The sequence below is a fragment of the Magnolia sinica genome, chromosome 18, assembly GCF_029962835.1.
Source record: "Magnolia sinica isolate HGM2019 chromosome 18, MsV1, whole genome shotgun sequence".
Classification (NCBI taxonomy): Eukaryota; Viridiplantae; Streptophyta; class Magnoliopsida; order Magnoliales; family Magnoliaceae; genus Magnolia; species Magnolia sinica.
Window position 1 is genome coordinate 29,215,707 of NC_080590.1, and position 27,990 is coordinate 29,243,696.

The following is a 27,990-nucleotide window of genomic DNA, read 5'->3' on the forward strand; positions in this document are numbered from 1 at the left end:
CTTTTCATAAATCGAAACAATAGGCATATGGTAGATCCACCCCCATTTATTATGTAAATCTAGAGTACTTTTCAATCAATGAACGGAAAATATTTTAAAATAACGAACTAATAACTTTCTCTACTACTTCCTCTTTTTATAAAGAGAAAGCTGTGGATGTAAAAGGTTCCTTTGAAATTTTATACTTTTCACAAAATTTTAATTTACCGCAATATTAGGAATTAATCCACAAACCTTACCTTCCACGAAGATCACTTTTACCAATTAAACTAAGTATTTAATTTTTATTAATAATCATAAAATTAAATTATTTACTTTAATCAATTCGAATTTTATATGATTCAAAATTTAGTATCGATACACATGGGTTGTTACATATTAAACAAGATCAACCTAGGATTCCAGTATGATGTGTCGGATCCGGAATAAGGTTGACGTCTCTGATGGGGAGCGTATATCCAGTGGCCTTGAGATGGATGGCCTATGATTTAAAAAGATCACACTTATCAGGCAATCTTATACCATCAATCCATTTTCATTTTCCCTCACTCTTACGTGGACCGTCAACCATGTTTGTCTCCGATCCTTGTTTAGAAGGCCACCCATCGGGTGGTTAGGATCATCCAATGGATATCCATCTTCAACTATTCATCATCGATGGTAACGAAAAGAAAACTAGATGGATGGACGGTTCCGAGTGATAAATCACCGTGCCACGTGTATTGTCGAAAGATGGTTGTACTATTCCGGTTCTACTGGATGTACCGTATCATCTTCTCTATTTTGATAAAAGCCCGTTTCGAGGTTGAAAGTTCTCTCTCTGTGATTCTGAGGTCGAAAAGAGAGCCATGGAGGCTGGCATTTCAGCTGCCGCAACCCTAAAACCTTATCGTTTCGGCCGAAATCCCTTCCTCGGCCAGAAACCCAGGACCGGTATAAGCAATTGCTTCCTCTTCTTCTCTCCGTTGACTCGTCGAACGGACAGGATTATTCAGCGGAGAAGACCGATCTCAACCGTCTGCTTCCTGACCTCAGACAAGAAGGAAGATAATCTAGAAGAAGAAGAACCAGTATTAGTAGTATTAGAAGAAAACAGGGAGCAGATCTCGGCCGTTCGTGCCGCGGAGAGAATGGCGAGGAGGAGATCCGAGCGGTCCACATACCTCATCGCGGCGATCATGTCGAGCCTCGGGATAACATCCATGGCTGTTACAGCCGTTTATTACAGATTCTCGTGGCAGTTTCAGGTACTTCGCCGGAGGGAATCCCGACCCGGATTTAAAAAATCCTCTCTTTCAATTTGCGTCTAGATTTCTGCCCTCTTCCCCTGAGCTCTTAGAAATCGGTCCCCAATGTTCATTGATTTTGCTAAATATTTTTCTTTTTTCGATTTGATTTCTTTCATTGATAGGGTGGAGTGATTCCGGTTTCTGAAATGTTCGGTACATTTGCTCTGTCCGTCGGGGCCGCTGTAAGACTCCCTCCCTCGTAATTCTGAGCTAAAAGCCAGGGTCTTTTTGGTAATTTGATGCTTGATGCTAACTTGCGCACGGGTTTTTCTTCTTGTCAGGTGGGAATGGAGTTCTGGGCTCGATGGGCCCACAAATCGCTCTGGCATGCTTCTTTGTGGCACATGCATGAGGTATCTATCCTCTCTCTCCTTCTTAAATCATGTGATGATGCTACCGTGCGCATGGGGTGAGTACTGACTTAATTTACGCACATGGGTGCAGTCCCACCACCGGCCAAGAGACGGTCCGTTCGAGCTCAACGACGTCTTTGCAATAATCAACGCAGGTCCTGCCATCGCCCTTCTCTCGTACGGATTCTTCAATAAAGGCCTCGTTCCTGGCCTCTGCTTCGGTGCTGTGAGTATAAAATAGTCTCTTTCGATTTCCATTTCCATTTCTACCCTTGCCGGATTTTGAAAAAGAACGGGAGTATGGTGTGTGAATCCATCTCCCCACTGCACACGAAGCAGAGGTGATGCATCAGTCGTGCTTGTCCATCTGCCAGGCCGTATCCTTCCTAGACGCCGATTGGCTAGTGACCCTGCCACTGGCCAATGGCGATTGGTCGGTGCCACGTGGACCCCACTATAATGTATGTGTTTCATCCACGCCGTCCATCCATTTTTCCAGATCATTTTATGGTACGACACCAAAATCGAGATAGATCCAAATCTCAAGTGGACCACGTCACAAGAAACAGTGTTGAAAAACTTCGTCGGGGCACAAAAGTTTTGGATCAAGCTTTTATATATTTTTCCTTCATCCAGGTCTGTATTACCTAATCAACAGGTTGGATGTCAAGTGATGAGGTTTTTAATGGTGGAAATTCAATCACTACTGTTTTCCAGTGGTGCAGTCCACCTTGAGATTTAGACATGCCTCATTTTTCGGATCAAGCCTGAAAAATAGATGGACGGCCTGGGTAAAACATATACATCATGGCGAGGCCCACAGAGCACCGACCACTAGCCACTAGCCACCCCTGCAGGCCCAAACCGCCTCCTAAATAAGAGACCATTAAACGGATTTGTTTTTTAACTCCCACCTTTTCTTTGAGGGCGACCGATCAGGTGGCTAGGATAACCGTGTCCATGTATGTTTTGGTTTAGTTTACGACCACAGTTAGTGTGATCAGATGGACGGTTCCAAATGATTAGCCTTCAACGGATACTTTGAGAGATGGGTCCACTCCGATTCTTCCATCCCTACCGTAGGTGCCAAAAGTGTCGCTACGGTCTTGGATTGAATTCCAACCATTGAAAACATTGTAGGGCCCACCATGATGTTATTTTCCATCCAACCTGTTTATAAGATTGCGTAGACTTGTATGACGTGTATGAAGGGAAAACATAAATATTAGCTTTATCCAAAATGTAAGCTTTCAACCCCGGTTGCTTCCTCTGGTGTGGTCCACGTGAGCCTTCAATCTGCCACATTTTTTAGGATCACGCTCTTAAATGATATGTCAAAATGGATGGGTGTTGCCCGCAGACAAAACACATACATCACGGTGGGCACCACGGAATTTGGGCTACGTCATGCTTATTAGCCTCATGTGGTCCGTATTCGCTGAGGCTTTTTGTGGTGAAAATTTCTCCGTGTCCTCGTATAGGACTGCTGTTTTTTTTAGTTTTATGTCTTTTTACACACACCCACCCACACCACATGGGCACTCATCCCTGGTCTCAGGTTTGAAACTCTCGTGAGTTGACCGCGGAGCCATGAATGAAGACCCTGCTGTATATTTAGTTATGCACAACTTTAAAAAATGGTAGGGACTCCTCAACTGTACACACAACGTAGTTCTACCGAAAGTAGATTAGGTACCACGTTTGCGGGTGTGGCCCTTACCATAGGGCCCACCTTAATGTTGTTGGGATTTAGTCTACAAAATCACACAGATCTAAATCTAGGATAGCCATCAAAGATGACCAAGCAAACACAAAAGAACATAGAGATTTAACATGAAAAACCCTTGCGGGAAAAAACCACGGCACAAAGCGATACAAAATTCCACTTGGAAAGCACAAATTATAAAGATAGAGAACTTACCGGCTTGAACAATCCTCAAACCTCACATTTTCTCCACCCCTTGAAACCCTAAAACCCTTTTAGAAATACTTAGAAGGACCTCACATTTTCTCCACCCCTTGAAACCCTAAAACCCTTTTAGAAACACTTAGAAGGAATAGGAAACAAAAAATCGCAAAATCTACGTTTCCGCAAAAAATTTGCGCGAAAGCCTTAATGTCATCCAAGGTGCTTCAATGACATCGAAGAATAACCAAAACTATCCATCGACTAGGGATGAAAATCTCAAAAAAATTCAATGGCATCGAGTTTGCTTCTATGGCATCGAAGCTGGTTTGATGTAATCAAACAGTGATCCTTCGTAATGAAGGCATATATGTATTGTATATCCAAGCCATAAATAATTTCTTGGGGGCCACCAAAGTTTTGAATCAAGCTAATATTTGTGTTTTCCTTCATTTATGTCTTTGATACGTTATCAACAGGTTGGATGGCAAATAAACTTTATGGTGGGCCGTAGTTTTTAACGGTGACCACCGTTTCCTGTATTGTGGTCCGCTTTAAATTTGAATCCGCTTCATTTTTTAGACCATGGCATAAAATGAGCTATAAACACTCACAAAAAGGACACCTGGGTAACACCTAATCGGATCCCTGTTCCACAGCAATCCATGCCATCCACACCAAAAACTTGCACTGAGATGGTAATATTAGCCATCTGATATTTCTCTACAACTAGAACAACTCACTATTCTAATCGTAACCATCCATTTAATAGCCATTAATTGGATTCATGATCAGTGTGATTTTAGGGATGTGCATGCTGCATCCAGACTAGGCCCACAAACTGGACGGCCTGGATGGCTGCACTTAGTGACACGTGAGGAGGATGAGTCACCACCATTCTTTAAACTGTGCAAAACTAACACAGTAGTCCTCACCCCTCAAATAATTCACATGGTGCCAATTTGTATTGTATTCTTCCTTCGAATTTTCTGGACCGTGAAAAATGGGTAATGTATTTGATTGCAGGGTCTGGGAATCACCATGTTTGGCATGGCCTATATGTTCGTCCACGACGGCCTCGTACACCGTAGATTTCCTGTGGGGCCCATCGCGGACGTGCCTTACTTTCGGAGGGTTGCGGCTGCCCACCAAGTAAATATATTAATACATGAAAGTTGTACATATCTTCCTTTATTCTCCATCTTGGCCACACTCTAAGGTGGGGGCAGCTACAACTCACTAAATGATCACAAGCTATCCACTTGACACGTGGCATGTATGCATGCACATCCGTCCATACGTGGGTCCATCGTGGGTGGACCAAAGCGAAAAAAAATTCATTGATCAGATGAACCAGGCGAGTTTAACCTTAGCATCGTGCTAATAGAAAGCTGGGGATCGGTGTCAGACGGTCCGGATTGCATGCATGCGTTCCTCATTTAGGGAGATGTGGGAAACTCGCATTGTTTTCTAAACTTTTTATTAATCGAAAATAAGCCAACCAATTAACATGGGTTCTTGATTATTTGCCATTTATAGATCCACCATACAGATAAATTCAATGGAGTACCATATGGACTGTTCTTGGGACCAAAGGTACGATTATTTATTTATTTATTTATATCCAATGGTCCTGTTTCCGTCACCAATAGGGTTGTTCAACCAATCTGAGTACGATTATTTATTTATTTATTTATTTATATCCAATGGTCCTGTTTGCGTCACCGATAGGGTTGTTCAACCAATCTGATTTTGAATTGTGACTTTTGGACAATGAATTCTGCAATTTAGTTAGTTTAATTAGAGTTATGCATGCCACATGTATCAAGTGTCATGTGCTACCCTTGGACCATATGAGCTTAAGGTATCAGCATATCAACATTTTAAGATGACAAACATTTTCATGGAGTGACAAATCCTTTCCCATACCCCTTTGAAAACAAAAGTTGGCATAGAAAATTTGTTAGATTGGGTTGGGCTGAACCAGAACGGGCTAAAACAATCTAAGCCAGGCTCAGATTAGCCCAATAATGATCAGGACTTACGTGTCAGGTCCAAGCCCAGCTCACGGAGATGAGCTAGTAGGTCGAAGCCCAAGCCTAAAGCAAGGAGAGGATCAGGTACGGCCCTGGCCTCACCCAAGATTGTGTGGCCCTTATCGAGGGGCCCACCTTAATGTATGTATTGTGTATCCACGTTGTCCATCTTTCTTGCCGGATCATTTTTGGGGACAAGCCCAAAAATGAAGCAGATCCAAATCTCACATGGATCATACTATAAGAAACAGTGGGTCCATTCAACATGTTGATAAGGTCACACAAACATGGATGAAGGAAAAAAAATAAATGTTCGGCTTGATCCAAAACTTCTTGTGGCCCACAAGAAGTTTTTAATAATCATTTACCACTGTTTCATATGGTATGGTCCACCTGAGATTTGGATCTGCTTCATTTTTAGGCTCATACCCTAAAATGATCTGGCAAAACAGATGGATGGCATGTATACACAATACATACATCAAGGTGGGCCCAAGTGTAAGGGCCGCACCTAATCCACACAGCATAGCCCAGTTTTCAATGAACAATACATTGGTGGGATCTTATTTTTATTTTTATTTTTTATCTTTTTACTGTTGAACGTGGACTGTCTTAGTATCTCCTCTTGATGGTTAATGGTCTGCGTGTGGTCATATATACGAATGTTAAGATAGTCTTATGAAATAGATTTCATATTCCATCCCTGGTGGGCCACAACGGACTGATGATTTGGAATGTCGAATGATGATTTTGGGAGATTGAAAATGTTGTGTTGTGATGCATGTGACAGGAATTGGAGGAGGTGGGTGGCATTGAAGAGCTGGAGAAAGAGATCAATAGGAGAATTAAGCTCTCCAACACTTCAAAACCAAGCAGCTGATTATGTTCTATTCCTATATTTGTATTTTTGCTTTTTTTAGAGAAGTTTTTATTACAATTAATAACATAGGAGAAAAGAGAAATAGATTAGATAATGTAGCATCTTTGAGAAATGATCCACTGCCCTCATAGCACCATATGCAGACACACTGACAGTCCAGCCGACCATCTGAGCCGTCCATTAGATCAAGAACACATTTCTGCGGACACCATGTAAAAATGGTAGCAAACTGATTATTCCAACCACCGATTGATTGCGTATAAAAATGGACGGTTAAACCAAATCATCTCTCCCAGTGATGAAGCTTGCACGTCTCACATTTTTGTTTTTTGTATTACTCAACAAACATGGACGGTGCATCTTCCACTGATATGTGGGACCACATCCACAACAGTTTTTTGTCCATTCCCTTTTGAAACCAAGAAGGTAGTATTGGTGGGTCCGGGATATGGTCGACACCTATCTCCTCTGTATACGTGGCTGGATTTTGTTTGAAATAAGAACCGTCCTGATTATGGCCCCACCGTGGATTGACCACAGCCAAAAAAATGACACATATCCCATGACAGCTTGTTATCTCTTTGTTGTGCTTCTGTACTGAATGCTCACCTTCTAACAACACCTGATAGAGTGGTCACTTACTACTACTGTTTTTTTAACAGTGGGCCACCAAACTAGGGCCCACAACGTGTTTGGCATGTTTGCAGCAGAGATGAGTCTCTACAATATTCTAGTTCTACTACCTTTACATCACGACGTGGATGACCAACCAACGAATTGATCAACAATAGGGCTGTCGATGGGCTGCATTGTGCCATCGGGCTTTCAGGCCTGACCAGCTTCTGGCAAGGATTGGGCTTGCCAAGGGTAGCCTGGGCCTAAGTTTTAAGATGGTTTGTTATTTGTCCTGGCTTGGGCTGGGTCTAAGAGCCCATTATCCTGAACTGAGCCCATCCCGTTTCAAGTTTCAAGGGCATTTTTTCATAGATCATGCAATGATGGGCCACACCTGATGAGCAGCCCAAATCTCTCAGAAAACCGGTTGGCTGGATTGGCCCTTGAAGCAGTGAATAATCATCATGAGCTATGCCAGGGCTTTTAAGTGTTTTTTATTATTATTAAAATGGGTCTATAGTTTCTCCATAATGTGGTCCACCTGATCCTAGATCTATCTTATATATATATATATATATATATATATATATATATATATATATATATATATATTTGTCCCTTATGCTTTTGAACCAAAATGCCATTGGCAAGCGTGTTGACGTTGAGTGCTTTAGAAGTAGAAAGGTTTCTTTGAAAAGGAGGAGAGTGGGTGCACGAAACTAAGAGTGAACCCACTCAATGGGAGATCTCATCCGCTCGTTTATTCGGGGCATCCTAAAACCTCATAAGGAAGGCATTGATTTCATTTTGATCTTAGCCCTCTGTGTCTTCTAAATAGAGATAATGGTAGTTGCTCATTCCAAATTGTTTCCTCTAGTTTGGTTCACCAATGTATCTTTTTTCCTCATTCTTATGGTTATGCCTTAAAATTAAATTATCATTCAAATGGTTAGAGTGAATTTTAGCAGTTACTCATAGTGGGCCCCACAGAACCTATTTGAAAACCAATAAGTGTGGTAAGACCTAACCTTGGACCCCATTTTGGAACTTTCGAATTTTTTTAGAGAGAGGGGACCACCAAAACAAAAGTTGTTAGACCACTGCTACAACCTCTGCAGGACCCACTCAAGGTGTTTTCGGTGACATTCTCTCTATCGTGGGACCTAGAAGTCTTTCCGGTGACTTTTTTAAAGTTTTTTTAAGAGAGGAGAATTACTCTCCGACAAGAACCGTCCATTCTATAGGGCCAATGTTTGAACCCAAGGGTTGACAACCCCAAGTGCAAGGTTGCGATATAGTAATAAATTGGTAAGTCCAAGGTCGAATCCACTGGGAATGGAGAACACAACTTAGAATTAATCTAACAGTAAAGATTTGTCTAAGTTTTCAATTCAATGATTAAAGAAAGGGTTTTTAAAATAATAAAAATAAAAGACTAAGTATCCATAAATTCATTCATAGCAATCACAATATTCAATTTACTGATTCAATACATATCTCAATTGGAATTAAAGTCATATCATATCTAAGTATGCAACAATTGAAATTAATTATTATCATATCAGATTGAATCGATCATCGTACATAGTGTCATTGATCATATTGTGGCATTGTAGAGGTAGTTATTCCCATGTGGATATTGCTGGAATTTTAGGAAATATTGTCTCTTTGGTCATACAAAGTCATATAGAGTCATGTGGAGTTGTCCAAGATCATATAGGTGTTGGGGGCCTTGCACAAAACATTAGGATCTAGCCTCCCAAAACAAACCAGAATTATGGGATAATAAAGCAATGAAATAAATCAAAGCATAAACCACACGACACAAGAGATTTTTACATGGAAAACCCTCAAAGAGGTAAAAACCACGGGACCTCGTCCAGATCAACAATTTACTATGAAGTAGAATGTTACAACCTTCTTCACTCATACAGGAGTGGATAAACAATAAAAGAATAAAAGAAAAATGGAGAGATCTCACCGATTATGAGGACGTAGAACCGCTGAGATGTCGAGTGCACAGTAAATCACCTCCATGAGCATAACCTCCCTTCTACAAGTTTCCTCTCTCTCTCTCTCTCACCTTTGATAGCCCTAAACCCTTTAGCAAACCCTTGCAAAGCTTTAGGAAACCCTCTTGCATTGCCTAGAAAAGCCCTAGGCACCCATATTTATAGATTTCAAAACTCCCTTCCGCACCCCTTACGAAAACTGCCTCAAAATTCAGAATCCCGCACAAAATTGGACTAGAATCTGCGTAACCTCGACTAGTCGAGCGGTGTCCTCGACTAGTCAAGCGGAGCCTTAACCGGTCGAGCAGACCCCTCGACTGGTCGAGCAGCGCGGATAAAATAAACCCGAAGTCGCTAGAGTTCGAGTCAAGTCAGGCCTCGACTAGTCGTGCACCAGCCCTTGACCGGTCAAGTGAGGCTCGCAACCAGTCGAGCCTGGGGAAAAAATCTCATCAAATCTCCCCCTTTTTAACCCAAGAGGGATTTACCTTCTTCAAGCAGCCTAGTTTCTACAAACCTCAAACTTCCCTTGAGCAAAGCTTTGGTCATCATGTCTAACTCATTATCGTCCATGTGGACCTTTTCAAGCTGTAACACCTTCTGTTCTAAAGTATCCATAATCCAGTGATACCGAATCTCTATGTGCTTCGACTTGAAATGCTGACTTGGATTCTTGCTTAAGTATATAGCACTTTAACTATCGCAATAGATCACGTGCTGCTTCTGCTTCAGGCTAAGTTCTTGTATGAACCTCTTCATCCAAAGTATCTCTTTACATGCCTTTGTGACTGTAATGTACTCGGCCTCTATCATCGACAACACTACGACCTTCTATAGCTTGATCTACCAAGAAATCGCTCCCCCCTGCAAACGTGAACATGAACCCCAATGTAGACTTTTTGGAGTCTATGTCGTCTGTCATATCTGCATCTGTGTAGCCCTCTAATATAGGTTATTCGTCACCATAGCATAGGCTCAACCTGGATGAGCCTCTTAGATACCACAGTATCCATTTCATCGCTGCCAAATACTCTTTACCAGGATTGGCAAGAGAACAGCTGACAACACCAACCGCATATGCTATGTCTGGGCATGTACACACCATAGCATACATCAAACTTCCTACAACTGACGCATAGGATATCTTCTACATCTCTTCCACCTCTACCTTCATCTTAGGACACTGCATGTTGCTCAATCTGAAGTGACCATTCAGTGGAGTACTGATCGGCTTCGTTGTATTTATATTGAACCGCTCTAGGACTTTCTCAATATACTGTTATTGTGACAGCCAAAGCTTCCTGCTGCTCCTGTCACGGGTTATCTCCATTCCTATGATCTATTTAGCCGGGCCCAAGTCTTTCATCACAAACGACTTGCATAACTGCTGTTTCAGCTTGCTGATCTTCTTGATGTTTTTTCTCATGATGAGCATGTCATCAACGTATAATAGTAAAACTAAGAAATCATTATCTAAGAACTTGCGCGTGAACACACAGTGGTCCAATTCCGTTCTGTCATACTCATGATGTAACATGAACAAATCGAACTTCTTGTACCATTGTCGTGAGGCTTGTTTCAGCCCATACAAGCTCTTCCTCAACCTACACACCATATGCTCCTTGCCCTTGACTTCAAACCCCTCTAGTTAATGCATGTAGATCTCTTCTTCCACGTCACCATGGAGAAAGGTAGTTTTAACATCTAACTGTTCTATCTCCAGATCCATGTTAGCCGTCAACCCAAGCAACACCCGTATGGATGTCATCTTCACCATTGGTGAGAATATCTCCTCGAAGTTTAAACCTTTTCTCTAACTAAACTCTTTCACCACAAGTCTGGCCTTGAACCTCGTCTGTGAATTCTTCTGCTCAAAGCTTTCTTACTCTTAGGCAATTTCACCATATCATAGGTGTGGTTCTTATGTAAGGATTTCATCTCCTCTTACATAGCTTTCAACCACTCCTCCTTATGCTCTCGGCTAGGGCCTCAGAATAATCTTCTGGCTCTCCCTCATCAGTTAGCATAATGTACTCATGCGACGAGTACCTCTTGAACGGCTGTCTGCCCCTAGATAACCTCTTCACCTGTAGCTCAACAGGTGGATGAAGTGGGGGCTGCTCCCCTGGTCCATCTTCTTTAGGAACTCCTTCGTCCTTTGCACCTTGTTGTACTCCCCTATCATCAAGCACCACAGGAGGAATAATCAGATCCATGTCCTCTAGCTCACCTGAACTAGGCTGGTTCTTCTCTGGTTTACCAATGTCTTCTATACACTAATTTTCAAAGAAAACCACATCTCTGCTCCTGACGAGCTTCTTCTCGGTCGGATCCCACAATCTGTAACTGAACTTTTCATCACCGTACTCTAAGAACACACACTGTCTGATCTTCATATCAAGCTTGGACCTCTCGTCCTTTGGTACGTGAATGGATCCCCTGCATCCAAATACCCTGAGATGACTGTACGATGGATCTTTTTCAGTTCACACCTTCTCAGGTACTTCTCCATTCAACGGGGCTGATGGAGATCTGTTTATCAGATACATTGTCGTGTGCATTGTTTCTCCCCAGAACGTCTTGGGCAATTTCACATAGGACAACATGCATCTGATTCTCTTTACAATGGTGCGATTCATCCGCTTAGCCAAACCATTATGCCGGGGGGTCTTGGAAACCGTCTGTTCATGCTGTATACCCAGGGACTTACAATACTCGTGGAAGTCACCAATGTATTCACCACCATTATCAGTGCGAATGTACTTCAATGATCTACTTGTCTCTCTCTTGACCATAGCATAAAACAATTTAAACACACCAAAGACCTCGTCCTTGGATTTTAAAGCATAAACTCAAACCCTCCTAGATGCATCATCTATAAAAGTAACAAAATACAATACCCCACCTAAGGTTTTTGTCCTCATAGGACCACAAACATCAAAATAAACCAAATCTAATGCATGTACTTTATTAACATGAGAAGCAGATTTAATAAATAAAACTCTATGTTGTTTCCCTGATAAACAATCAAGACAGGTTTTGAGAGGTATACCTGTTACGTCTGGAAGGAGTCGCTTCCTCGCTAGTACCTGAAGCCATTTCTAACACATGTGGCCTAGACACCTGTGCCACATGTCAATAGCTGAATCTTTCGCTCCGTTCAACCCACCCTTACACACACCAACACTTGCTTTGTGAATGGTGCAATACTTCTTTCCTCTGGCTGCGATCAATGAACCCTTGACAAGCTTCCAACGCCCACCAACAAACCGGCTTTCATAACCATCATATCCAACCTTTCCATTGACATCAAGTTGAGGCGAAGGTCTGGGATATGCCTCACATCCCTGAGAATCAATGTGCAACCCACATCAGTCTTCACACAAATATCACCGACCCCTACGATCTTCGATACGTCAGAATTTTCCATCTTCACGGTCCCATAATCACCTGACTTATAGCTTGTGAAGAAGTCCCTGCGTGGAGTCACATGAAAAGAGACTTCCGAGTCTATCACCCAGTCAGTGTCCTCACTCATAGCCATGAGACATACATCGTGATCTGCTGAAAGAATAACTATAACGTCGCCATTTAAAGTGACCACAGTGGAATCTGATTTATCTTCCTTCTCCTTTCCTTTTCATTTCTTGTCTTTTTTCTTACGACATTCATGCTTATAGTGACCCTTCTTACCACAATTCCAGTATTCAACATCCTTTCTGGTACTTGACTTGCATCTTGATTTATCTCGGGCCTTTCCGCCCTTTATGTTCTTTCCTCTCCCCCATTCCTGTGTCACAATGGCCTCTTGCTAAGTAGACCCCTGAGACTTCCTCATTGTCTCCTCATTGAAGAGGCAGCTAGTTACCTATTCTATGGATACCTTTCCTTCTGGCGCGGACTTACTTAGAGAAACCACCAATGTCTCTCTATAAGGCAATGAGCTAAGCAATAGCAGAGTCTGTAATTCATCATACAGGACCATCTTCAGAGCAGAGAGCTAGTTCAATATATTGCTGACCTCATTCATGTACTCGGCCACAGAACCACCATCTTTGAACTTAAGATTCACAGTCGCCGTATCAAGAAAATCTTATTGTCGACAGTCTTCCTCTCATACAGCCCTTGGAATTTCAATCATAGGCTAGCGACTGAGATCTCCATAGACACATGGTGGAACAGAGAATCATCCAACCATTGTCTAATAAACCCCACCGCCTTTCGGTCCAACTTCTTCCAATCATCATCAGACATATCCTTGGATTTCGCTAACATGCCTAAAATTGAAAAATATAAGTCCTTGTAATAAAACAAGTCCTCCATCTTAGCCTTCCATATGGTCCAGTTAGAGCCATTGAGGCTGATCATCCTTAATGAGCCACCTTCCATAATTCAAAAACCGATCCCACTCCGTTCAATGAACCTGACTCTCTGATACCACTTTGTTGGGGGCCTTGCACAAAAGCTTAGGATCTAGCCTTCTAAAACAAACCAGAATTATAGGATAATAAAGTAATGAAATAAATCAAAGCATAAACCACACGACACAAGAGATTTTTACGTGGAAAACCCTCAAAGAGGTAAAAACCATGGGACCTCGTCCAAATCAACAATCCACTATGAAGTAGAACGTTATAACCTTCTTCACTCACGCCAGAGTGGATAAATAATAAGAGAATAAAATAAAAACGGAGAGATCTCACCGATTACGAGAACGTAAAACCGCTGAGATGTCGAGTGCACAGTAGATCACCTTGATAAGCTAACCTCCCTTCTAGAAGTTTCCTCTCTCTCTTTCTCTCTCTCTCTCTCTCTCTCACCTTTGATAACCCTAAACCCTTTAGCAAACCCTTGTAAAGCTTTAGGAAACCCTCTTGCATTGCCTAAAAAGGCCCTAGGCACCCATATTTATAAATTTGGAAACTCCTTTTCACACCGCTTGCGAAAACCGCCTCAAAATTCTAAATCCCGCACAAAATTAGACTAAAATCTGCGTAACCTCGACTAGTCGAGCAGTGTCCTCGATTGGTCAAGTGGAGCCTCGACCGGTCGAGCAGATCCCTCGACTGGTCGAGCAGCGCGGAGAAAATAAACCCGAAATCGCTGGAGTTCAAGTCGAGTCAGGCCTCAACTGGTCGTGCACCAGCCCTTGATCAATTGAGTGAGGCTCACGACCAATAGAGCCTGGGGAAAAAACCCCATCAATAGGATTGTATAGAGTCTTCACATTAGGTTTTCCTTGTGCATGCCCACACAATCTGGATGTGAATTTAGTCTTCACCCCATGATGAATCTAGAAAAACTCACCGAGCTCATTTAAACTATGAACACATATCTGATAATCATACAGGCACATGGTAGAGCCAACAGTAATCAATTGACGGCCTAAAATAACCATTTAGAGCAAAAAGAGACATCTTTATAAGCCAACCCCAACACTAAGGAGAATGACCAATCCCAAGTGGGAGTCCTAGTGCATATTGACGTAGGAGGTCTTAATGAAGGACGTGGACGAGGCCATGGTCGAGTTAGCTGTCATAGTGGTGCTCATTTTCAAGCACCCTAAAAAGAGTTCTATAACCACTATGATACCGATGAGCGAGTCATGAAGAGTGTGAAGGTAGATGCGCCAAATTTTGATGGTCGCCCGGACCCCAATGCATTCCTTGACTAGATGACTAGCATGAACCACTACTTGAGTGGTATGATATGCCTGATGTTTGTCATGTGAGATTCGCCAAGATGAAATTGGTGGGCCAAGCCAAATTAGTTTAGACCAACACGGAGCGAAAGATTGAGCGGTCTGGAGGTGCCCCAATAGCGCACTGGGAAGATATGAAACAAATGTTGAAAGAAAAATATATTCCCCTCTCGTACTGTCAAAGGCTTATGGATTAGTGGCAATCCTTTTGGCAGGAGATCATGCATGTGTCATATTACATCACTAAATTTGAAGAATACATGATGTGATGTGATATTGAGGAGGACCCGATGATTGGGCTCTCTCATTTCAAGTCAAGCCTCCGAACCGATATTTAGCGAGAACTCTTCTCTTGCAACGTCGGCACCCTAAACAAATGTACCAAGTGGTGTAAGACATTGAGCATTACCTCAAGCTGTAGAGGTGATTTGATTCTCGAGACTCAAATATGAAGACTAAGTCTAACTTTGGGGGTCAATCTAAGTCCCTTACATGTTCTCAATCCAACTTAAAGAATGTCAATGGCAAACGAGTTGTCAGCACCACTTCACGAGGTGACAAACCCAAGCGGTGTTATAACTACCAAGGATTTGGCCATTATGCTCATGAGTGTTCCTTTAAAGAGAACCTAAGACCCTCATAATTGAAGAGCAAGAAGAAGGTGAAGATGATCATGGTGAATACGAAGAAGAAGTTTACATGAGCCCGAAGGAGGTGCTAGTGAGAAAGGAGTCAATATCATGACACTTGCAGTTATCAGATGCACCCTAGCATAGTCTAAGAGTAATGATGATTGGCACATGAGCACAATTTTCTATACTTACGACAAAAGAGGCGATAATAGAAGTTGTTCAAATGTGATCTCCACTGACACCATGAATCACCTAAAGTTGAAAGCTAGTCCTCATCCTGAGCCCTATAGAGTTTCTTGGGTAGACAAGACTTCGATTTCGGTTTCCTCGCAATGTCATGGTTCCTATTAAGTTTAGATCTTATGAAGATGTACTTTGGTGCGATGTGTTGCCTATGGAGGTAGGCCATATTATCTTGGGTAGGCCCTGGCTATTCGATCATGATGTGACAATATTCATCCACTTAAATACTTGCTCTTTCATACATGAGGGCAAAAAGATGAGGTTGGTCCCTCTTCCACCCAAGAGCACTCCAAAAAAGTAAGACGATGTTATGTAAACTGTATATGGACCACACCACGGTCTACTGTGGCAAACAAATGCCTACCTTTCAAACTTTTTGAGCATGTATCAAAAAAGTTTTGCATCAAGATGATATTTATGTTTTGTTTTTGTTCATGCATGCAAAGGCGACTACTGAGGCAGAGACAGAACCCGCATAGGCAGAGGTACCACCACCGGTAGCTATGGTAGTACCATAGGCCAAGGTAGGGGAAACACCCACACAAGGTAGGAGAGGGCATAGCCTGTGCAACTGCGGTTATATTTGATAGTCTCCAACGCACTCAACGTGTCATCTTCTCCTATTAAGACAGATTCATTATCCCCTTTATTTCCTGTGGTGTGGTTTACTTGAGCTTACAACTTGCCTCATTTTTGGACTGATGTCCTAAACTGAGCTGTTAAAATGGATGGACAGTGTGAATCAGACACATACATCATGACGAGACTGACAGTTTTTACATAACATAGTTCAACTGCTTCAAATGCTTGGCCACTCGCTATGCTCCCCATGAGACCCACTTTGCGTTGAGGTGCTGTGCCTCCACTAGCTTAGATGCTTCATTTGGGCCTGAATATGAATTGTGTATGCATGTGCATCCATATGAAAGAACGGAACGGATTCGAACTTCTCCTAGAGTAGTTTCCGTGCGAAATGAAATACATAGGATATATATGAGTAATTCAAAGGACTACCTCCTCACAGGAGAGTCTCTCTCAGAATTGCGGGGAAAAGACTGTTTTTTTGTTTTGTTTTTTTAAAGTATAGAAGATGCCTCGGATGGGTAGGCGAAACGGGGATTGAAGGGTGAACTCATACAACGGATGGCTCAAATCAATGATCAAACCTTAAATTACAATTAATATTAAACTATTTATTTTCACAGTTAAATCAAAATTAATTTTGAGAGGCATGTGCAACTAACGGTGACCCTACATTATAAACGAAAGCAGCCCCTAGCAGGGGCTTTGTGGGGCCCACCATGATGTATGGGTTTTATCCACACCATCTATCTTTTTTCATATCATAGCAGGATAGGAGCTAAAAAAATGAGATAGATCTAAAACTCAAGTGGATTACACCATAGACAGATTTAAAGGTGGAGAAATCAGTTTGGTTGACCCTTACAGTGGCCAATTTGATCCGTCCAACATTTCCCACCTTAAGTAAAATAGATGCATCTCCATTAGATCCACCATGTCCATTAGGTAAGCTAACTTTAAATTCACCCTAGAACCCAAAAATTATAATGATAGGAGATTCAGGTGGGCCACACCGTATGAAACCATTGGAATGGCACGTCCACCATTAATTTTTTTATATGGCCCACCATCATGTTTATATGCCAACAATCCATTCACCCGGCATTCCTCCTTGTTGCCACACTAGTTTTAAACAAAGGTGATATTTGTGAATTGCGTCCATCCCAGCAGTAAAAAGAACAAAGTCTTGCTAACCATGTTTAGGTCTGAGTCTAAGCTGGGACATGTTTTCTAGGCCCCATGAATGTGGATTAGGTTAGGTAGGGCCCTTCCTACTCTGGTGACTGGACTTGTCAGGCTCAATAGCTTCTTGGGCTGGGTCTGGCCATTGGCCTGCCTTAGCATATGATTTTCCATGCCTGGTTATTTGCAAATGGGTTGAGCCAACTATAGTCAGAAACTGTATGTATTAAACGACATGGACCGGTGCAATTCGTCAATAATACTGTACATTGGCTTATATGGGCCAGATACAAGGTGGCATGGGCCATCGAAGATTGCATCGATGGTTGAAGGTGTGCACCCTATACACTGATTTTAAACCTAGGTTTAGATAATGGCTAATGGGCTGAGGTGGTTCTAGGCCCAAGTATTTGGCTCATGGGATGGGCTAGTCCATGTGTACTCATCCAACCAGGTATCTACATGCAGGGCCATCTGCCAACTTGAGGTAAGCTTGAAAGATTAGGGGTGGCTAGCCTGACCCGCGTTTGAGGTGGGTTAACGCCGAGCAAAATGAGCAGTAGATTAGCTGAGGCTAGAAATATCACATGTTTAAGTAAATGGGTTGGGCTTAGGTTGAACCTTACATATTCATTGTTGTATCCATTCTTAAACATAGCTTAGTTATAACCCGCTCACCTCGACTCGGAAAAGCCCAATTCCAAGCTAATTTTTTGAACTCAAAAATGTTTCGAGCCAAGTCGGAGCTCAACTCGACTAAGGTAGGAACTTGACTCAGTTTGAATTGATTCGACTGAGATCAGGTCCACTTACTAGAAGTATTTTGTAAATATTTATATATTTAAAATTTAAACTCGAAGTCAGCTCTTAGGCTCAAACTTGAACTCATATCGAACTCAAGCTTGGCTCGAGCTACTGACTGAGCTGAGCCGTGCTGGCCACTCAAGCCTGATAACCAAGCTAAGCCAAGTTCGAACTAGGATAGCCTATTGGCCAAGTCGAGTCGAGTTGGGCCAAACTTGACTCAGTTCAGCTTATGTACAGCCCTACTTAAACTTGAGTTAAGTTGTGGCAAGCCGAGTTGGGTCAGTCAAGCCCGACCCATTAACATTTAAATGGGTTGGGTCTGATCCTGGTCAGGTGGTCTCAATAAAGTTTTTAGTGGGTTCCGTTGGTTCTAGCTTGGACCGAACCCGACCCAATCCAAACCGGACCCATTGCACCCATATGCAAGATCCAGTACATTAATCATGTGGGCCTAACTAGCCCAATAATTAGGCCCGGCCTCTCTTCAGGTGGGCCATGTTTAAATCAACAATGGACGGTGATGCCAACACCACCAACGGCCCACATTCAGCAGCCATGCGTCATCCACCTGGGTATTATCTTTCCTGACTTCTGGCTACATTATCTACAATGTTGACCTCCATAATCGACGGCTTCGATCTTGCACGTGTCGGATGAGTTGGCACGTGTATAGGAAACTACCTCTCAAGTCTCAAGTACTGCCCCTTATCCGTTGCGAAACCAGAGCGAGTCTCTCCTGCCCAGACCCTCGTTATTCCAGTAATTTACGTCCCGCCCAGAGTTCCTAAATCCTTTAAAATGACGAAAATACCCTCAACGCATCAAACCCCTATCCCGTGGCCACCGGAATTATCAGGGACACTTAAGTCAAATGCGACAAAGTGCAGGCCGTTGCGGTACTTCCACGGAACTGAGTGGCATTTCCGTAATAATAACAAACAAGAAGGGTATATACTTACCTCTTACCCTTCTTAGCCAGTGGAAGGAGCCGATATCCTCTCCCATGGCTTCTCTTGCGATATGCCCTTCTCCTTCTTCGGTGTCATTTCGGAATCGGATTTCGGCGATACCGGCACGGATACAGACCCGAAACGCCGAGCGGCGGAATGGAAGCGGGTTTTCAATAAGGGCGTCTGCATCGGGAATCGTGCTGGTAGAGAAAACTGAAGTTGAGAAGGTGAATCGGCTGAAAGCAGTTTATCTGGAGAAGGTCGTTCCTCTACTCAAGGACGAGTTCTCCTACAAGAACATGCACGAGGTATTTCTGTAATTATGAGCTTTTTCAGGGTTTTGTATGTAATTCTAGGGTTTACTAGGCTTCTATAATTCTTAGTTTTTTTTTTCTTTTAAAATTTTTTATGGGGTTTTGGAGTACTATACGAAATAGTAGTCCACTGAGTGCCATACACGGCTGATTAAATGGTATCGAATGATACCGTAATTCATAAGATCAGCGGATTTGGAGATCAATCTGGATCTTCGATTGGATGATGGTAAAAAAATCGCAGCAAATGGCTATTTCTAACTACTCGGTCTATGGACCTTTTTATCTGGCCGTTGTTTTAAACTCTTCTGTCCATACTAAGATGGGCCATGGAGCAGATGGTAATGGGCTTCAAACTGGGTTTTTATTTTTTCTAGGCAACGTCTCATCTATGTGGGGGAAGGTTAATTGGACGGTCCAGATCAGTCGTCAAAGTGGACCAATCAAGGACTTGTTGAGTTACTGAATGTAGGAGACACTTTGGATCCTAAACTTTCTTCTACAGAACCGGTTTGGTAGTTCTAGAGACCAGCTGAAATAGTAGTCCATGCACCCATCTCAGGGATCAGAGCTGTACACGAACCAAGTTAGCTCAGTTAGTTCGCTCGGTTCGACTCAGATTGAAACTGAGTTCGAGCCAAGTCGAGCTGATTTTTTTAGCTCGAAAAAATTTAGAGTCGAGTTCGAGCTTGCCCGAGCTCGACTCGACTCGGATCGAACCCCAACTCGAATCGAACTTGGATCAAACCAGTTCGGTGACTCAGTTATTTTGATATTGATGTTGCTCAGCAAGTGTTTGATGAAATGACTCAACGAAGTGTCGGCTGGTGGCGAGGAAGTTATGGATATGAAACAAATACCCTTGTATCTTGATTTTTATGTTGCCTACTGAGTGTTTGATGAAATACTTATAAACTGATGCTGCTGCTTTACATTCTGTGAGAAATTGAAGGTGCACTCCATGTGTTTGAGAAAATGCCGCAGAGGCTCGATCTTGGCTTAAACTCGGCTCGAACTGGCCGAAGCTGCTGACCGAACCGAGCCAAGCTGGCCAGTCAGGCTCGAGGACCTAGCCAAGCCGAGCTCGAGCTAGGGTCATCTAGTGGCCGAGCCGAGTCGAGTTGTGCCAAGCTTGACTCAGTTCGACTCGATTCTGAAATAGTAGTAGCAGTCCATGTGCCCATCCTCAGCGATCATAATCAATCATCTGGTGGGTTCTTCGTGTATGGTGAAGAATTGTACAATCCAGACAGTCTTGTCCATTCATTTGAAGAACTTAGATGCCTTTGTAGTATTGACCATCCAGTTGCAGGCCATGATGGGATGGGCCGGCTTTTCCGGTCAATGGGATGTGTACTATATGGTGGAGCCCAATGAATGAATAGCTTTGATTAACGACAATAGCTTGTGGTGTGGTTGTGCGGACGATCTGGATGGACTTACCCCTTTGATATGAACTCATGGCCATTCTCACTGTCCAGTTTGGTTTTTGTGCCATTGATCATCCTCAATGGGGCTCACCAGATAAGCAATTGGATTCTTTGTAGATGTGATGGAGGTAGGGGTGTACACCGAGTCGAGCTGGCCTCAGCTCGACTCAGCTCGGCCACTAGTTGACCCTAGCTCAAACTCGGCTTGGCTTGGTCCTCGAGCCTGACTGGTCAGCTCGAACTCGGCTCGGCTCGGTCCTCAAGCCCGACTGTCTAGCTCAAACTCGGCTCGGCTCGGTCCTCGACTGGCCTGCTCGAACTCGGCTCGACTTGGTCCTCGAGCCTGACTGGCCAGCTCGGCTTAGTTCGGTCAGCAGCTCGGGCCAGTTCGAGCCAAAATCAAACCTCTGCGGCATGTTCACAAACACATGCAATGCACTTTCAATTTCTCACTGTGTAAAACAGCTGCTACTGTTTTACAAGTATTTCGTCAAACACCTTATAGGCAACATCAAAATCAAGGAAAAATGGTATTTGTTTCATATACATACCTTCCTTGCAACTAGCCGACACTTCATTGAGTCATTTCATCAAGCACTTGGTGAGCAACATCAATATCAAAGTAACCGAGTCACCAAACTAGTTCGATTCGAGTTGGGGTTCGATCCGAGTCGAGTAGAGCTCGGGCAAGCTCAAACTCGGTTCGAAATTTTTTCGAGCTCAAAAAATCAGCTTGAACTCAGCTTCGAGTCGAGTCGAGCGAGCTAACTCGGTTCGTGTACACCCCTAGATGGAGTTCAGCATAGGCCACTAACTGATGTGGTCCAGTGGACAACCAACCATGCATCAACTTGGAAATCAGTCTTTCTTTTTATCTTGAGGATGATATGAAGACATGGGAGGGAAGAGTTCAAGAGATTTGCTAAGCCTGCACTAGTGAATAAGGACCTTATGTGCCTGTGTGGCACATGGGCATGAGATCCAATCTGTCCATTACGTGGGTTCCACAATGTACATTCCTTGGTCTGGAAATCAGGCAGGGTCACTTGCCAAGTGCTACACAATGTTAGAAATAACTGGACAGCTTAGGAAAACTTACCCATCCATTTCTTTTGTACATTGTTGTCTACCTGTTGACCTGACCGGGCTGATTTTGTGCCATAGCTTCAAGAAGATGTGTGACATGTGGCACATGCAGTTGCACGTAAATGACATGCCTTGTGCACACATGTGAGCTAGTAAAGCATGGTGTTGAATACTGCTAGGGGTATGGTACGTGTGATGCATGTGGAGCATTGGGATAGAGAGAGAAGGGAGAGAGAAAGGAGAAAGAGGCGGAGGGAAAGGTGAGGCTACATTCAGGCGCGTGTTACACACACACACACACACACACACACACACACACACACACACACACACAGAAGGGAACAGTGGAAGCCCATCTTCACTGTTTCCATTGTTGTGGCCCAGCCCAGTCCTCGATAGCATCCTAAAATGAGTTGGCACAACAGATGTACGGAGTTGATGTCACATTGTCATTAGGGCAGGCCCCACAAGACCTGTCTCATTGTCTCCCTAATTAGACTCTTCGTGCGTGAGGGAGTCAGGTAGGCTATACGCATTAAAAGGAGTGAAATGAAGTGGGTATAATCTATTTAATCCCTTGTGCGGTAAAATTTCAACCATTCCCAACCAAATAGCTACATTTTTATGATGAATTTACCCTCTCTTAACCAATGTTGTGAAGACTAATTGCAAGGACAAAGATCTCCAAGGCTATTGCCATTATATATAGTAGAGATAAGTTGGGCCCCTACTCATGGCTTACTGGTAGACTCATAAGAGTTTCAACACTAAGGTCATGGGTTCGAGTACCCATTGTGGTGTGTGTGGGTGTGAGGGTGCGTGCGTAAAAATAAATAAAAGAAGATAAGTTAGTACTAGGGTATGAATAGTTCTTCTGCCATATCCTTTTTTTAAAATTAAGTGAATATGGGGGTGGATCTGAATTTGGGCAGGTCCCGAAGATTGAGAAGATTGTGGTGAACTGTGGCATGGGTGAAATCGCACAGAATAACAAGGGTTTAGAAGAAGCAATGAAGGATTTATCACTTATTACTGGGCAGAGGCCAGTGAAGACACGTGCAAGACAGTCTATCGCCACCTTCAAGCTCCGGGAGGGTCAGACCGTTGGTGTCGCAGTCACACTCAGAGGAAATGTGAGTTTTCCTCATTAATACTACAATTAGTATTTTTGTTTTTCCTTCTATTATCTTCAAGATTGTTTAGGTATTTCTTTCTACTACATCTCGTACTTCAAATTTGTTTTCCTTTTTTCTTGTTTGAAATAAAAACGTTTTAAATCTTAAATAATAATAATAATAATAATAATAATACTGTTTAAGCATGCACTTTTCTGTATCTGTATTACCCTGTCGATTTCTCTCAAGTTTTAATAGGCAATCGCCAGTGTTTCTAAAACTGGACTGGAAGCTGATGAACCCATGGAGTGAGCAGTTAGTCCAAACTGGTTCAACCGCTCATTGAACTGTGATGTTGTCATGATTTAATGTATGTTGTAGGGTGTGGGTGGATGTACAAATCTCAAGGAGGCTCAATAATCTGGCCGTGTGGATTGTTACCTGTTCTGCCGCATTTGAGACGGTACTAAAAGAGGAACCACATTAAGCTGCTTTTCCACTTTTTCTGCTCCAAATCAGAAATTTCTACTTTCTAGGTCCCATTGGGAACCTCCTTGACATTGATTTGGTAGAAAAGCATTGAGTTGAGCCCACCCAGATCTTTCATGACATCCGAGTGTAGTAATTTAGAACTGCCTACCCAGAGGCTTTTGAGAAACAAACTTTGCTAATCATCAGGTAAAAGAAACATCATCCCTTTTGTTATAGTTAAGGGGACTGATACATGGTGATGGAACAATGTCGTGTGTTCTCATTGGCCCCCTGAGGTGGGGCCTGCCCAAATCAAGTAAGCTTCTTTGGTTGCATGCTAGTGCGCCTAACTCAATGGGGTCAATCAGGATGTGCTTCATTCTGCAGTGTCTCTCCCCATAGAATGCATGTGCTTGAAGTTCAAACCACAGATATGTTCATTAACATGAAGACATGGTTTTGAATATCCATTGCTTGATGGGCATATTGGTTGTTATTTGATGGTATCGGCCCTCCTTTATCATGCTATGGGGGTGAAACAGTCCGTTAAGAAAGAAATGGACCTTTGGCCTCTGTCAGCACCGAGACATGGCTGTTACGGTTTACACAGGCCGATTCGACCATAAAGGCCCCATGTTGATTTTATTTTTTTCGAATTCCCCTATTTTTCCACTTCTTTCTTCATTCAACCATAGAGAAAGCTTAGAAACTAATTTTAGACTAGATTTGAGTGGAATTTGATAAATCGAAGTGGAGTAAACTATTTTGGGAAATTCAGAAGAAGGGATAAACCATCACTCTTTTTTTTTTTTTTCCATTGTTTCATCTTCGTCCATCACTTCCTCTTCTTCTTTTTTTCCATTTTTTCATCTTCATTTTGTTGTTTTCATTGTAATAAGCCCTAAATCATGGTTGACTTTGTTATATTAGGACCTGTTTCGTTTTTTATTCATTAACCAAAAAAAAAAAGATACAAAGCAGAATAGAACAGCATGCTTACCCAAGAATGGTGTAATACACCATTGCATACATGTTAAAAACGAGAGAGAGAGAGAGAGAGATTCTGATGTGCAAATCTGCTGATGGCGAAATGGTTATTTTTCTTCACTCACTAAAATGACATTAGGTTGCTTGTGGGTTTGCCCACCTAGGTGTGAAATTTTCTGACCCTGAACCGCAACCCCCGGAATGTGGGATGAAGCTTCTCAGCTGCATTGTCCAAATTGGCCATTATTTTGGGAGTTTTTCCTTCTCTTTTCTTTTAATCAATAGATTGGTTTTGTATGATTTTCAAAGCTTTTGGCCGTTTTTGGATGCACTGTTGAAATGGATTGTGTAATAGTTCATTTTGGTAGAAATGATCAAATTGTAATTACCTTTCCTCTCCTTCATGCAACTAACTAGGCTTAAAATTGCAGTTTCATTACTTTGAAGTTGATCCTAGAAGGAACAGAACTGCCATTTTAAGGGTTAAATCCTCACTGTGAATATTAAGTAAACTACAATTTGTTCATTTCCACTCAATTTAACTAGTTATTAGCAATTCAATGACACGCATCCAAACGCTGGCTTTGACTTCTGTATGGATTTTATTGTGTTGCCCATGATGGGCATTATCTTCAATTGCCTGCTCTAAACAACCATTTCGTGATATGGGCTTTTCCTATTCTTATATGAAATGAATTAAATCCTCGTGATATGGATTTTCTGATTCTTATATGAAATGAATTAAATCCTCTGTTTCCTGCTCTAAATTTCCATTTCATGATATGGGTTTTCTGGTTCTTCTAGGGAATGAACTAAATCCTCATTCCTGCTCTAAGCTTCCATTTCATGTCATGGCCTTTCCCATTCTACTCAGAAATGAACTAAATCCTCTGTTTCCTGTTCTAAGTTTCCATTCATGATATGGCTTTTCTGATTCTTCTATGAAATGAACTAAATCATCTGTTTCCTGCTCTGAACTTACCTTTCGTTTTCCTCATCTTCTACTAAATGAAGTAGTGCCCCTGTGATTTAGTGTCATCTGCAACTAATTCGAGAGTGCGCATTTTCCTCTATTTGATGCCAGATGATGTATTCGTTTCTGGATCGGCTTGTAAATTTGGGGCTTCCGAGGACTAGGGACTTCCAAGGTGTGAACCCCAACAGTTTTGATGGGCACGGCAACTACAGCATTGGCATGCGTGAGCAGAGCGTGTTCCCAGAAATCAGGTACGACGCACTTGGGAAGCCCAGGGGGATGGATGTCTGCATAACCACCACAGCAAAAACAGACAACGAAGCTCAGAGGCTGCTCGCCCTCATGGGGATGCCGTTCAGAGAGGGCGGGGGTCCGACTGTGGTGATCCGCAAGAAGAAGAAGAAGGCTCACCATTACGATTCGAAATCGAAAGGAAGAAGGTAGTGAGGATTGAAAGTAAGCTGAGGTGCCAAATAGATTGATCCTGTTTATTTGAAAATGTCTGTAGGGTCAGGTGTATCATTTGTTTTGACAGAACATTCATCATTTGATTTAAACACTTTGTTGCCATGGAAATATGATGAAAATAGTTTGATCTGATGCTATTGTTTAGCATATCTATTGAGAAATGATCAAATACAGCCCAAAAGTCCTGTGGAGATGATAATCTCTCCACGCTTGGATTTGGGTCCAGCAAATGGAGAGTAAAAATGAGATAAAATGGACTGTACAAAAGAGACGACAGCGGTCCACTGAAAGAAAAAAGGGCCAATGTTGGATAACTAAGGTCTGATGTAGCCAATGAATTGTGCCTAAAACAATGACCTTTTCTGGAAAGGACTTGCCCGACATTGCCTTTCCTCATAACCATCGATGCTTTATATGAGCCTGGAACCTAAAAGAAAGGGATTGAAAGGCTTTATTTCCTTCAATTCTTGTATCTAGTCAGAATCGTCGTTTTATTGGATTTCACAAAAAGGGTCGGGGAGGCAAGTCTCAAATCTGATTAGGGTCTAGCGCATCCAGTTTCAGCAATTCAGGAGATAGATTGCATCTGTGCGCACGACCTGACCATGGGCCCTACTTTCTTTTTTAGGGCAATGGAATCTTCTAATGAATCTTTCTCAATTGAATCTTAATGGACGCATCGAATCTTTGGGGTTTAGGGTTCACTTTTTATGGACATGATCATCTGATTCCATATGTGATTAGGCTCCACTTAGGTTGAGGAGGATCGTATAAATTCCTCTGAAAAGGGAAAGAACAGATGATGCAAATTTGAGTGGTGAAGGTGTTTCCACTAAGATCTGAAGGCTTTTATCAACAGGGAAGTATTGATATTTGTAGGAGTTCCCTCCTTCCATTACTTAGTTTGTAGATGTAGGGCTCATGGTTGATTTATCCAATCCATTGATCTGATGCCTCCAACATGGATGAACCATTCCCCTAAAATTTCCCAAATTAGAAGATCCCGACTTCAAGAGAACCAACACAGAACCTGACCTGACCTGACCTGACCCAAATGACCCCAAGTCCTATAGAACCAACCAGACCCAACCCAACCCAAATACATGTGATTTTCCCAACCCGAATTTACTCAATCCGAACCCAAACCTGTGGACCTTGTCATTGGGTTAGTCTGTTTCAGGTTAACCCAGACCCAAGTGATCCTAGTTGCATTGGGACACTTGGAGAGTCACATCCATGGATTTTTAAGCCTGACCAAGCCCAGATTTTTAGGCTGGAGGATCAAGATGGGCCTAAAATTCAAACCCGACTAAGCACGGCAACGGGTTATGTGTGTGTCAGCCTGACCAATTTACAAGACACACCTAGAATTCCAGCTCAACCCAACCCACTTAAAATTCATCAAGCCCAAAGGCCTACTTGACCCGACTTATTCGATTGTCGGGCCAGGTCTCTCGCCGAATCATAGGTTATATGGGCACGTCAGGTTGGGTGGGGTTCAAACCGAGCTCAACCCATTAACTTAAAAGGTCCACATTTTCTAACCCGGGCTGAACCCACTATCCATCTAACTCGCCCCAATTCCCAACTTTCAACCTCGATTAATTAAAGGACTGACCATGGCCTGATCGGTCCTCTATGGCCCATTGCCACCCTAAGCTAGGGATGAAAGTCAGGCGGGTTCAACCCGACCAACCCATGACCAACCCAACATTGGGTTCGGCTCGGGCCGGATGTATTGGGTTCGGTCTTGAGCTTGGGTTATACAAACACCAACCCAATAAAACTTAGGTCAGGCTTGAGTTGAGGTCTCAGGTTGCCTGACTCAACCCGACCCGAACCCCATCAAAATATAAGTTACTTATAGATTATAATTGAGTCCAGATTGTTTGTGTTGAAGGCACAGGAAATCTTAGTGCCGCTGGGTTTTATTGGCTCACGTCATTTCCAATGAG

The 27,990-nt window shown here is 42.7% G+C and overlaps 2 protein-coding genes across 4 annotated transcripts; both read left to right on the forward strand.

Moving 5' to 3' along the window:
* The first annotated feature begins 803 nt into the window (after window positions 1-803).
* LOC131232753 (beta-carotene hydroxylase 2, chloroplastic-like) lies at window positions 804-6,558 on the forward strand. 3 transcript variants are annotated; one of them, XM_058229226.1, is made up of 7 exons: window positions 804-1,247; window positions 1,412-1,471; window positions 1,571-1,642; window positions 1,734-1,868; window positions 4,575-4,700; window positions 5,088-5,144; window positions 6,375-6,558. In XM_058229226.1, exons 1-7 carry the CDS (start codon window positions 849-851, stop codon window positions 6,462-6,464), a joined length of 939 nt encoding a protein of 312 aa, XP_058085209.1. In that variant the 5' UTR covers window positions 804-848; the 3' UTR covers window positions 6,465-6,558. The 3 variants fall into 3 exon arrangements, with proteins under 3 accessions (XP_058085209.1, XP_058085210.1, XP_058085211.1); XM_058229227.1 differs by lacking the exon at window positions 5,088-5,144; XM_058229228.1 differs by lacking the exon at window positions 4,575-4,700.
* Window positions 6,559-19,094: 12,536 nt separating this feature from the next.
* LOC131233066 (large ribosomal subunit protein uL5c) lies at window positions 19,095-26,182 on the forward strand. The gene is made up of 3 exons (XM_058229653.1): window positions 19,095-19,496; window positions 22,951-23,151; window positions 25,676-26,182. The coding sequence occupies exons 1-3, from the start codon at window positions 19,110-19,112 to the stop codon at window positions 26,009-26,011; spliced, it is 924 nt and encodes a 307-aa protein (XP_058085636.1). The 5' UTR covers window positions 19,095-19,109; the 3' UTR covers window positions 26,012-26,182.
* The last annotated feature ends 1,808 nt before the right edge of the window (window positions 26,183-27,990 follow it).

Coding starts and splice junctions, on each gene's coding strand:
- LOC131232753 (XM_058229226.1), top strand. CDS start 849: ATGGAGGCTGGCATTTCAGCTGCCGCAACCCTAAAACCTTATCGTTTC. Junction 1,472..1,570: donor CTCTGTCCGTCGGGGCCGCT/GTAAGACTCCCT, acceptor TCTTCTTGTCAG/GTGGGAATGGAGTTCTGGGC. Junction 1,643..1,733: donor CTTTGTGGCACATGCATGAG/GTATCTATCCTC, acceptor ACATGGGTGCAG/TCCCACCACCGGCCAAGAGA.
- LOC131233066 (XM_058229653.1), top strand. CDS start 19,110: ATGCGACAAAGTGCAGGCCGTTGCGGTACTTCCACGGAACTGAGTGGC. Junction 19,497..22,950: donor CCTACAAGAACATGCACGAG/GTATTTCTGTAA, acceptor GAATTTGGGCAG/GTCCCGAAGATTGAGAAGAT. Junction 23,152..25,675: donor CAGTCACACTCAGAGGAAAT/GTGAGTTTTCCT, acceptor ATTTGATGCCAG/ATGATGTATTCGTTTCTGGA.